Here is a 13,084-nt window from a genome sequence, read left to right on the forward strand (position 1 = left end):
TCACCACCATCCACAAAGCTGAACTAATCAGAAAAAAATGCGTGCTAATCTCAAATGCCCCAGGCCAGAATTGGGATGTCCCTTAATAATGACAGCAAGGACGGGTTTTTCTTGGCTCCCCTTCAGACAATTACGTGAGTAAATATGAAATGTATCTGTCCCTCCGATAATCATCCCAGATATGTCTTCCCTGATGCCTATCCCCCAAGCTCTAAGCTTAAAGAGGCGAGATGTGTATGGCAAGAGACATCCACCTAGAGAAAAGGGGAGATGCACCGCCACTCTCCCCAGCACGCGTTACCTGTCTGCACTAACAAAGATGATCTCGAATTTCTGGCCTGCCTCCTTGATCTTCCGGTAGGATTCCACCAGGACCCGGGTGAGGCTTCGGCAGGGTGGACACTGGAAGACATGAGTGGGATCCTGCAGCCTCACGTCGCGCCTTCGCCTTCCCAATTCCCAGCCACCTGCCCGTAGAGGCCAGGTCAGCAACACCCAAGCAGGATTCGGATCGCGTTTCCAGTTTATGGAAGAGGCAGAAACAAACGTGCCTCTCGTGATGGCGCGTATCCAGCACAGGCCCTGCCCCATCCACGTGGGTGCCAGCAGGCAGCAGTTAAAACGAGCTCCCGCGGGGCCCATGAGGAGCCTCGTCAGAATGGGTTAGGAGGACTCCTCTTTTTATTTATTTGTTTTTTAGGGGGAAGGACTACCCTTTTAGGCCAGTCCAAAGAAGTCGTTTTCTTGCTGCTAATATCGTTCATCACAATAAGCACTTGCAGCATGCCAGCAATGCATTGGGCACAGGAGAAGGCAAGAATGCCGGGAAATGACACCTGAGCAGTCACACCTCCAGAAGCCAACCCCAGCTGGGGTTGGTGGTGACATCACTGCTCCCTTCTGTCTGGACTAAAGAGGGACCAAACACTCACCCAGTGTGCAGAGAAATAGACTCCCACGTGAGACCCCTCCAGGCTGCTGCTCTCCAGGGACTGCCCATTATTTCTAAGCAAGGGCCCTGCAATGACTTCCCTGAAGGGTTTAGGCCCCCAAGGGAATTCCAAACCTGAAACAGGCAACAGATAGCGAGAATGTTAAGACTCTTCCTCCTGGCCTCTGACCCAAAAGGCCTCAGGGCTGCAGAGCATGACAACTTTATCACCAAACAGTATTTTTTAACATATCCGTAGAACCCGCAGCTAAAGCAGGAATAAAAGCAGGACTCATCCGCGGCAGAGCCCTACCTGCCTTCAAGGCAATGGTTCCTGAACCTGGATGACCACAGGACCCATCTCCTGGGGGGCTTTTGAAAAGTACAGAAGCCCAGGTCACCCCCCACCCCCAGTCTCAGGATTCAGGGGCAAGGCTGAAGATGCATGTCCAAAACAAAGCAAAACGACTCCCCGAGTAATTGTGATGATGGGACAGTTGGGAAATCACTGCCTTGGGTATTAACTGTGAGTTTCTTCGATTCCAACCCTGGACTCTCAGTGGCTCTCAACTCTGCATTTTAGAATCAGCTGGGGAACTGTAAAATTCCCCACCCCCAAAGATTCTGATTCAGCCGGTCTGGGTTGGGGCCCAGGGAACCAAGTGAGATGAGAATTTCAGTCTACTGAAAGGAAAGCGTAAAACCACTCAACCCAGATGGTCGACATTCTGGTGACACGTAAGCCCCAGGCAGGAAGAGCAAATGATATGCTCCCCCCCTCAACAGAACAGTGTTTTCTCACAGGGTGGTCCAGGGACCACTGCCTCAAAATCGCCTGGGGCGGGTGGAGGATGGGAGGGAGAAAGAAGCACAGCCTGGCTGAAAAAGCAGGTGGCCAAGCCCACCCTGAAACAAATGGATCCAAAATTCTCTGGGGGTGGAGGCGGGGAAGCTGGGTTTTTAACAAGTTTCAGAGTGGAGTGTGTGTGTGTGTGTGTGTGTGTTTACATTTCAGAAAGTAAAGACTTGGTTCTACCTGCCCTGGTTTTTACTGAGGACAATTCTTTGAAGCAGGTGAAATTTTTACTGGGAAAATTTGTGACCCGGGTTGAATCCTCCAATTGGATCAGTAAGTGAGGAACAGAAGAACTTGTAACACTTCTATGACTTTTATGACTCCAGTGCACAGGGTTGGGGGGCGGGGGTTGAGAGAAGGAGAGAAACAGGCCCTGGACAGCCTCTGAGCAGGGTGATGAGAGCCACCCAGGCACAGCCAGCCACCCGGCCAGTCAGCAAGACCAAGGCTTAGGACTTGAGCAGCCCCAAGAACTGAGGGGCCCCCACCGCCAGGCCACCAGAGCAATGCAGAGATTGCGACTTTGCTACGGTAAAATTTTAATGAGAAAAAACCCCGAAACCACACAGCCTGCCTCTGATTGTGAAGGTGAGAGCTGCCGTTGAAACAGCACTAGGAGTCGGAATCTGGGCTCAAGCCGCTTCTCAATGGCCTCCTCAGCCCTCAAAGCGAAACTTCCTTTTTCAGATTCCATCTCCGCTGGCCCATGAACTAAAGCCCCCACGAGGGACATTCTGATCTCCGTAAAAATCTTAACCACGACCTGGAGAATACTGTAATTTCATCAAGACAATATTCTCTAGCCAAATAAACCCACACTCATCTATTTCCTTTATACAGTCTCTACCAACAGGGAGGAGGGCAGGGCAGGGGGTAGAGCAGGGAGTACCGGTGGACAAAGCAAGGTCTTACCCTCTGGGTCATCGCGGATCACCAGCAGCCCATTCCTGCACACGACCTTCCCGGTGGTGGCGTCTAAGAATATTAGTGATGGAATGTTGGAAATTCGATATTTGTTCCAAAGTTTAAGCTATAAGAAGAAAAGTAAAAGAAGGTGGTTAAATCCAAACCAGATTAATTGCAGAGTTCTTCGGAGCCTCCTGGGCCTCAGGGGTAGACAGGCTGGAAAACACGAAAGTACAGATTAAATGAATTACTGATTGAAAGCAGGGTTGGCTGGGCAAAAGGGGCAAGAGAAGCTACAATCCCACTTGTCCCTGCGGCCTGAGACAGTGGAGCGGACCCCAAGTCAGAGCCACACCCAGGCTCAAGTCGCAGCAGAGGCCGACGGAGAACCACACTCGCCCTGGGTGAGCTTTTCTCTCCTACCTCCCCCATGGGCACTGTCTCTAAGAAGCATGAACATGAAGATGGATCAGGCATCTTTCAGATACAGTCAGACCTCCACCAGGTGGTTAAGGCAGGAAGGGAGGCTTTTTATTGGTGCCTCTCCACCCTATCAGCAGGCAGGTGTTCGGCCGTGTCCCCTTGGCCCCAAGGGAGAAGGGACAAGGGCATTCCACAGATGACCAAGGGTTAAAATCGGCCCCTCTCCCCACTTCACCGGGTCCATGCACCGAAATATCAGTAGTCGCTCTAAGTGTGTGCCACTCAGCCTGCAGACACTGGGGAAGCACGGTCCTCAGCCAGCCCCAGCCCTCATTTCCCTGTGCCACTTAAAACAATCCCCAGTCCTTGGCAGGTGCCTGCAGTCAGCTGTGCCAGCTGTCAGAGGGCCAGGGTCTGAGAGCCGAGGCTGAGAAAGAGTGAAGGCGACAGCCCAGCGCTAGGAGCCGAGTGTGTGCCGGCTCCTCTGTAAGCTCCTGGCCGTCTGGGTGGTGCTGGTCAGGTGGGCTGCTGAGAGCTCTGGAACTCAACTGCCACGGCCAGAAAGTGACGTAAAGAAATGAAATGTTGAACTACCAATGCACCTCCAGAAAAGAAAGAAACGAGGGGAGATTGCAGGATGGCCCACTGGTGATTCAGCTGTGAGCCTCCCTTCCGGGGGCCTGGGGCCCAGACAGGAGGGGCTGGCCCTGTGGGCACTGGCACAATAGGGTATGGAGGTGTCGAGGGAAACAGGCATCAGAAATCCAGCTGCATAAAGCAGAGGAAAAGGCATGGGTGGCTGTGACCATTGTTTTTAACTCAGTCCCAAGCAGCCAGGGAGTTGGGCAGTGTATGTGCCAAGAAATGTGAGGCCTACCCAGCCTATGGAGACCTGGGTCTTGGCAGGAAGGGTTGCGGGACCCCATCTCTAACTGGGTGGGCCCCCCTTAGTGCTGCATGTTTTTCCCAGTCTCACGTTTCCATTGGGCTCCCCAAACCGGCCAGGACCTCAGATCAAGGGTGACTCTGCCCATCAAGTTTCCGGTGACCGATTTTGCACTATTCCCAAGAAACCCGATACAGGATTCAGATTAAACATTCTTAAGAGATTCAACAACAAAACAAGACCATCCCACCACTGGGATTAGCTTTACAAGTTTGCTGGTACCAGGATCCAGCCAGGTTAAAAAAATTAAAAAAAAGTTGGGGTGGTGGGGGATTAAGTTATCAGATTTTCCTGATTTCAAAAGTAACTACTGGGGGGGAAAAGTAACTATTGGGAAAAATGGGAAACATAGCAAACCACAAAAACTGAGATAAAAATAACCCATGACTCATCACTTATGAAAGCTTAGACAATTTTATATTCCACCAATGGCAAATGAGAGCACCCGTTTCCTGGTACTCTCACCAACATTATCACTACCATTAGTTTTCCCAATTTGATAGGACAAAATGATGCTCATCTTTGTTGCTTATCATTCTTTTACTTACTGATGTTTAGGAGATACACATCTATCTCACTGTTATAAATACACTGTTTTTCCCAAGATATTTTTTTACAAGTGGTAAGTGCTGCAATTCATTGAACAGATATTAACTGAGCACCTACTATGTGCCAGCCCAAGGGACAAGAAAGAACAAGGCAGATGACGTGGCTGCCTTTGCAGAGCTTCTATTCTAGTGGGAGAGACAGACAATATAAGCAAGAATATATAGAGAAAAATAATTTCAGGCACTTGTAAGCAATAAAAAGAAGCCAGAGCAGGGTAAGAGCGAAGGCACACCGGGGGGAGTGGTACACGTTTTAGTGAGTGCTCTGGAAGGCATCTTTGAAGAAATGGCATCTGAGCACAGATAATGACATGAAACAAGTCACGTGCCCCTGGGGGGAGGCTGAATGGGAAAGGTGATAGTGGACGCAGCCAGACAGTCAGGGAGGGGAGCCACGATGAGGTCAGAAGGGCAGCCGTGGACCAGATCTTCAAGGCCCTGTAGACGTGTAAAAATAACAGAATTTTATTCTAAGCGTACAGTCAGACCTCCATATCCACAGGTCCCGCATCTGCAGATTCAACCAAGCGCAGATCAAAAATATTCGGGGGAGGGCTTCGCTAGTGGCACAGTGGTTGAGAGTCCGCCTGCCGATGCAGGGGACATGGGTTCGTGCCCCGGTCCGGGAAGATCCCACATGCCGCGGAGCGGCTGGGCCCGTGAGCCATGGCTGCTGAGCCTGCGCGTCTGGAGCCTGTGCTCCGCAACGGGAGAGGCCACAACAGTGAGAGGCCCGTGTACCACAAAAAAAATAAAAATAAAAATATTCAGGGGAAAAAAAATCAAGGAAGTTCTAAAATGCAAGGCTTGAATTTGCCAAGCGCAGGCAACTATTTACATAGCGTTTACATTGTAGGTATAACTATTTATGTTATATGTACACTGTATTAGGTATTGTAAGCACTCTAGAAAAGATCTGAAGTGTACAGGAGGATGTGTATAGGTTAGATGCAAATATCGTGCGATTTTATATAAGGGACTTGAGCATCCGCGGATTTTGGTATCTGTGAGGATCCTAGAGTCTTGGATGACCAGGTGAGGTCATCCAAGGAGAAGACACGGCTACAGAGGAAAAGGGACCCCAGGGGAGAGCCGGGTACCACCCACAGCAGGCTGAGGAGTGATGAGTGACACAGGAAAACAGGGAGACTCCAGTGTCCCAATAGGCAGGTGAGCAAAGTGTTTTGGAGAGGACAGTGTAGGCCACTGTGTCAAATGCCCTGAGATGTTGAATAAGATGAGGACAGAGAACTGACCAGTGGATGTGGCACCAATGGTCACATATGACCTTGATGGGGTCGGGGAGGAGTCAGCGCAGGGGTGAAGCTGACAGACACACTGGAATGAAGAGGGAAGGAGGGGGCACAGCTCTGTCCAGCACACATGCCTACAATGGGCCTGGGACCCAGACAAGTCCAAGTCGTCCCGACAACACGTGAAACATCAAGAGGAGAATAACACAAAGAAGAAACGTTATAAAAAGAGGAGAAAATAGCAGATAAGGGGCTGAGGTAGTGACTATAGGCAACTCTCTTTAAGAGTTTTGCTGTAAAGGAAGCAAAGAAATGGGATTGTAGCTGGAAAAATGAGGTCAGATGATGAGGTCAGAGGGAGGATATTTTAAAGATGGGAGACACTGTAATATATGCAACTGGGAATAATACAGAAGAGAAAGAAGAAAACTGATGAAAAGGAAAAGTGTAGAAGCAAAGTCCTTGAATAGGCAAAAAGGTGGGATCCAGGTCACAAATGGAAAGATGGAATTGTAAAAACAGCTAATTTTTAAATACACAGTCATTCCTCAGTATCCACAGGGGACTGGTTCCAAGACCTGCCGCAGGTACCAAAATCTTGGAATGCTCAAGGTGGCCCGCCATATTCTTGGTTCCACATCTGCAGATTCAACCAGCCACAGACAGTGCAGTACTATAGTATTTACTATGGAAAAAACACACCAAAACTGTGTATAAGTGACCCACACAGTTAAAACCCATGTTGTTCAAGGGTCAACTATACACATTTCAAAGTAGTTTTTTAGTCTGAATAAAAAATCATGCCATTTGTAAATAAAAACAACTTCATCTTATTTTTTCAATATTTATAGTACTTATTTCCTTTTCTTGTAGAACTATTCTGGCTGGAATTTCCAGAACAATATTAAGTAGCGAGCATCCTTATCTTCTACCTGACTGTAGTGGATATCTGTAATATTTTACTATCATATGTAATATTAGCCATTGCGTTGAGACAGATATCCTTTAACATGTTCAACAAAACAGTCTTGAATATTATCCAGCCTGAAAAAGGAAGGGTATGCTACAATAAGGATGAACACTGTGGACATATGCTAAGTGAAATAAGCCTGTCACTGAAAGACAAATACTGTATGATTCCACTTAAATGAGGTACTTAGAGTAGTCAAAATCATAAAGACAGAAATTGTAATGGTAGTTGTCAGGGGGTGGGGGGATGGGAGAAAGAGTTACTATTCAATGGGTGTAGAGTTTCAGTTTTACAAAGATGAAAAGAGTTATGGGGATAGATGGTGGTCATGGTTGCACAACAACATGCAGGAATGTATTTAATACCACTGCAATGTACACTTAAAAACAGTTAAGATGGTAAATTTTATGTATGTCTATCTTACCACAATTTTTAAAATATAGCCTTCCTTAACACTTTGAACAAAAGTTTTATCAGGAAAATGGCTCCCCTGGTGGCACGGTGGTTGGGAGTCCGCCTGCCCATGCAGGGGTCCCGGGTTCGAGTCCTGGTCCGGGAGGATCCTGCATGCCACAGAGCAACCAGGCACGTGCACCACGGCTTCTGAGCCTGCACTCTAGAGCCCAAGAGCCACAACTACTGAGCCCGCGTGCCACAGCTACTGAGGCCTGCACGCCTGGAGCCCGTGCTCTGCAACAAGAGTGGCCCCTGCTCACCGCGACTGGAGAGGGCCCGCGCACAGCAGCGAAGACCCAGCGCAGCCAATGGTAAATACATAAATAAAACAATGGATCTATTAAAAACAAAAAAAAAAGTTTTATCAGGAATGGATGGTTACTTTAAGGTTATTCTTTTGACTTGTTGTGGTATATTTCATTAGTAACCACTCTACGGTTAAACCATCCTTGCCTTCATAGAAGAAAACTTCCCTGGTCACGTGTATTGTTAAGGGATCACTATAATCCTATCTCCCCAGGGACTTGGGACTCCCACAAGCAAATGGCATCTTGTAACAACAAGCTTTTTGGTAGCTAGTCTTTTTCCTAAAGGAAACTGCAGCCTGTGAGCTTTAAATATAAAGATGGCAGATGTAATGTGATTGTAATAGAGGGGTTTGAATGTAGGCACCCATATTATACTTGAAACATAAGCATGTGATTGGCTCTTGGCTAGATATTTTTCGAGGAATGGTGGCTTATGGTACCTGGGCAACATAGCCCCTAAATGCTGGGCCACTTATGGTATCTGGGCAACATAGCCCCTAAATGCTGGGCCACTCAGTGTGAGTCAGGACCATCCCCCAGCTGATGTCATAAAAGGAGGACCTGAGGATGAGGCCTGCTTAGTGTAGTACCTTTTAAGATTCTAAAAATAAAGGTGCTGTCCCCTCCCCCATAACAGATAAGGAAGAATTCAATTTTTTCTGGGTCCCTCATGTAAGCAGAAGGACTATAACACCCTCCCCTTGTCCTACCTCAGATCATCACAGATATTTCTTTTTTCCCAATATCCTCCTTAGAGAGGGAAGAAACTGTAGCCCCTATGACCCTTATCTTCCTCCCTCCCTAGAGAGCCTCCCCTTTCTTTCCCCCTGGATCTCAAGGAAGACAGGAGGTCATGGCTGTGTTTTGTCCATTGTTGTTAGACCTTGTTTCCAAGTAAAGGCCCACTGGGTTAGTGGGAAAAAATTATGTTTCTAGACTCACATCTGACGCTGAAAAGTTGATCCTTCTGTAGACGAACATATCATGGCCTAATTTTATATGATAGTGATTTATTTAGGAAGTTATATCATTCATCAGTGATTTATAGATTTGCTTGGGACTATCCATCTCAGGTTTTAGCATCCCGATTACTCTGCTCTGAAACTGCAGAAGGCATAAGAATGATCATTCCAGCCATGTCAATTTATGTTAGAAAAGTCACACAAGTCCGCTTTGACGATTCTTTTATGCCAACTGGAGATGAGCTTAAAGAAATGATCACCAAGATTCACCTCTGTGCCTTTAAGTGTGGCTGACACAACCATGTCAATTTATGTTAGAAAAGTCACACAGGTCCACTTTGACGATTCTTTTATGCCAACTGGAGATGAGCTTAAAGAAATGATCACCAAGATTCACCTCTGTGCCTTTAAGTGTGGCTGACATCTCAAGTCCACTAAAGGTTTTCAAAAAGGCGTCTTAAAACATTGGTTTCATAACCATTTTGGGGTCACAGACACTTTTGATGATAAAAGCTACATATAGATCCTTTCCCCAGAGGAAAATACACATGCACAAAAAGTCTGTGTGTAATTTCATAGAGTTCGTGATTTCTTTGAAGCCAGATTATTGAACCTGTCTGACTCCAAGAGGTCTATGGACCCCAGAAAAAGATCCCCTTCTTTTAAGAGTGCACTTTAGTACATGGCTTAACCTTGATTCAACTGGGAGAACTATGATATGGCCCCATCTTTACTCTTGTCATGAAAAATCTAATAAAAATCAGCATTTACCTAAACTCGAAGATGATGCAATGGTGAAGAGTGGGAGGTTAAAATCTCACTAATGCAGCCTCCACCTTCCCAAACTTATTCAAAGCTGGGTACCGCCGGTGGTCTCCAATTCATCCCTTTGCCTTCAGGATGGTGAAGATCAGAACCACCTGGGACAGAGCACTAATGCTGCTTATTTTTTAAGGATCCCTAGGAAATGAGCTCATAGTCTTTCCTGGTATGATATTAGAGCATTTAACCAGAGTCAGGAGCATAAGTGCTTCTACATTATCTCAAAGCTTTTCTTGGGAGGAAATAATGGTGGTGGAGGAAGCAAATGGGCTTCGGAGGGCCTGGGTTTCCATCCTGGCCCTGACATCTCAGTAGATGTCAGTAGGTGACACGGTACCAGACCTTGGGCAGGTCACGCGGGCTGGCCTAGCACGGTCATACCCACATCGCAGGATGCATACGGAACTTAAACGACGTAACGTTGTGTGGAGACACTCTGAAAACTAAAGCATTACACACATGAGACACATTATTAATATCTGAATCAAATTTATGCTTACTTCCCCCTTGTCTTGTCAGCATCCTTTTCAAAAAATGTTTTCCTGTCAACTCTATTTTAAAGTTAATCAATCAACGGCCTGGGCTGCATATGAAGCTCCTCAGAAAACAGGGATTTCCTTCTGTAGCAAGTGGTCTTTTTGCCATAAGCACCTTCTACAAAACACGTACATATTCGGGGCCCAGTTTAATGTGGTCCGTTTGCCTCCCCCCCCCCCCACTTTCTTCCTCCCACCTCCCATTTTGGATTTCCAGATTTTAAAGAGGCATCTGGATTTTTTTTCTTAAACTGACCCTGGATTTTGCTTTTCTCTCTTTTTAAGAGAACTCTGACCTCACGTCTGATTCTGGCTTGGAAGTGTGAAATACCATACAGTCCGCTACCAAGGAGCGTAGGAGGGAGAGGGGCCATGCCAGGCGGTTCCCATTCCAGCACCTGAAACTGGGAGGTGGATTGAAGGCAGGAGCTCCTTCCAGGTCACCAGGACAAAAAAGGCTAACGGCTACTGAACAGGTTCATTAGAAGGGCCATGCTGACAGGCACTGCTGCAGGTGGGAGAGACCCAGTAACTTTTATTTACATCCAATGCCTGCTCTCGCTCAAGTGACCATCCTGGCACAACGTCCACCCAGAGTTTATTTTGATGCCACGTCCCACCTCCTTTCATAGCTACCCAGAGGCCAGGCAACTCCGAGAGAATGCGTCCCAGCAAACGCCCAAAGCCTAGAATACAGAAGGCAAGGCAGCAAAGATGAACTAGACAAAAAGAAAGAGGAGACAATATTAGCTAGACTCGGCCAAAAGCAAAAAGGATGACAAACCGGGCTACCGGGCTACTCAAAAGTTCCCATTCCTCAGCCTGGTGGCAGGTTCTCGTTAGCGATCCCAAGGCTGCTGTAGGAGCCGTCATCCCAGGAGTGCCGACCAGAAATGCTTTTCCAGTGACCCACCGAACAATGAAGCAAACATCCAAAGGGATGGGATTGGGGACTGGTAAACTGTAAAAACGCAGACTCTAAAGCTGAGCTAAGCGGAAACCCTGGTGGGATTAGTCAGCACCCACACATGCCACAGGGAAATTCAACCCGGCAATTTCTGAGAAGCCCCAGCTCCTGAGGGTGACACAGAATCTGCCTCTCATTCTGAGGACCGGGTCTTGCACTTGACTGGGGGTCTAAGTTTTTTAATTTCTCAACAGCTGCTGAAAATCTGTGGGATCAAGCCAAAGCTGACATAGATGTAGGATTAATCAGCCAGCTCCCTGGCAAGGTCAGCTGGAACCTTCTCAGGCAGACCTTACTCCAGCCCTTCCACCGAAGGCTGACCACGGTCAACACCATCCTTTCTGGAAGCAGCATGTGAAAACAGATCTTCAAAAGTGTCCCTACCCTTTCTAACCAAACATGACCAAAGCCCATGATATATGCAGTGTGAGAGGGAAATCCCCCCTGTCCCACTGTCCAATGTCAAGGTGGTATATACATACACTAGAGGTTACTCAGCACAGGTTCTGGAGCCCAGGTCTAACTCTGCTCAGGCCACTTGTTAGTGGTGACCTCTGGCAAGCTACCTAACTCCTCTCTTAGTTTTCTCACTTGCAAAATGGAGATAAGAGTACCTACACCTCACTGGGCTGTTGTCAAGATTAGATGTGTCATATAATGTGCTTAGAATAGGGCCTGACCCAGGTTAGGTACTATATAAGTGTTAGCTGCTATTATTATTATTGTTGTTGTTATCCCAGAACCATTCTAAATGCTCCAGCAGGCCCTTGTCCTCATATCCCCAGAGTTAAGACCAAGTCTTGCTTCTGAGGCAGGATTCCCAGTGTGTGATTTGGCCTGAGACTCCAATTTTCCAGCCTGGTACAGCGGTTGGCCAAGTACAGTGCTTGTGGCACATGTTATGTGTTCAGTAAATGATGGTGAGCAAATGGAGGAATGACAATGGAAGGAAGGAAGGGAGAGAGGAAACACGGTCGACGGGTCAGCCAGACTAGATGCCCAGCTACACAGTCAAGTTCAGCCGTTTAAAGGGCTTCTTGATGACCGAGACTCTTCCTTGTTCCTTGGCAGACTTGGGGGCCCAGAAAGCTTTTTAAACTGCAGAATAAATTACCCAAAACAAGTGCTGGTGGAATTAAAGCTCTTATCCCTTTATCTAACAGTGTCTCTGATCCCTTCCCTTCCCCAGCTCTCCTCTGTCTGGAGGCAACACAGAGAATGGGCCAGTGAGATCAAGGAAGAGGAACGAGTGGACTGGGCCGGGCTGATCGGAACCTGCACCAGCTTATGAGAAATCAAAGCCCTCCCAGGGGAGCAGCTCTGAAACTAGATTAACAATCAATTTCCCCTTCACTACAGCTGTTTTAGAAAGAGGACCTGTGCCCTAAGGGTCGTGGAGCGTGAGGTTTACAAAATAACATGTCCTAGCTGCTTCCTGCAGACAAAGGCACCAGGCCTGAAATACACCACACGCTCTCCTTCTGGGTCCCTCTCTGCTACTCCAGGCTGCGGTAAAAGAAAAAGACAAGACTAGGTAGGAGGGATGTTATAAATTTACTCTTCATTTCCCCAAATCTCAGAATAGTAAGTTTTCTAGCTGATTTACAGCTGACCTAGCCGGGCTGCGCAATCCAGCAGAGATGCAGCAGGTGTGATTCACTGACAGCAATAATCGAAGTGCCACAGGGGACATGAAGGGTGTGAGACACCAGGCCTGCCTTCAGGAGCCTTACGGTTTAGAAGTGCAAAATGGTAAACATGGTCAATGTTATATCTATTTTACCACACGCACAGAAGTGGAGCTATAACTACTTCTGTGCAGGCATAACACGCGGTAACTGCCAGGAAAACTGAGCAGAAAGGGCCAGAAGGAAGCCTGGCTCCATCTTAGTTCAATGAACGTGCCAGGAACGGCTCTGTGTGTTCAATCAAACACGCTTACTGTTTCAAACATCCTCCATAAAACCACTGTGATTCCATGCAGGGGCAGCCCCAAGAAGCAACAGCAGCTCAGGGCTGAGTGTGGTCCTTGTCGGTCACTCAAATCTTTAGTCAGTACTTCTATCAGAAGGCAGTATAGGTAAAATGGTTAAGAACATGGTTCTGGAGCAGACTGCCTGGGTTCAAATCGCAACTCTGC

At 47.5% G+C, this 13,084-nt stretch overlaps 1 protein-coding gene across 3 annotated transcripts in view; it reads right to left on the reverse strand.

Moving 5' to 3' along the window:
* NXN (nucleoredoxin) overlaps positions 1-13,084 on the reverse strand; it is a 140,790-nt gene that overhangs the window by 20,214 nt on the left and 107,492 nt on the right. For all 3 annotated transcript variants that reach the window (XM_033848371.2, XM_033848370.2, XM_033848372.2), the window contains 3 exons: positions 2,700-2,817; positions 933-1,066; positions 302-402 (listed from right to left, as the gene is read on the reverse strand). In XM_033848371.2, the coding sequence (XP_033704262.1) occupies positions 302-402; positions 933-1,066; positions 2,700-2,817 (353 nt within the window). The remainder of the gene's footprint in view (positions 1-301; positions 403-932; positions 1,067-2,699; positions 2,818-13,084) is intronic.

This window comes from Tursiops truncatus, chromosome 20, assembly GCF_011762595.2.
Source record: "Tursiops truncatus isolate mTurTru1 chromosome 20, mTurTru1.mat.Y, whole genome shotgun sequence".
NCBI classification, from domain to species: Eukaryota; Metazoa; Chordata; class Mammalia; order Artiodactyla; family Delphinidae; genus Tursiops; species Tursiops truncatus.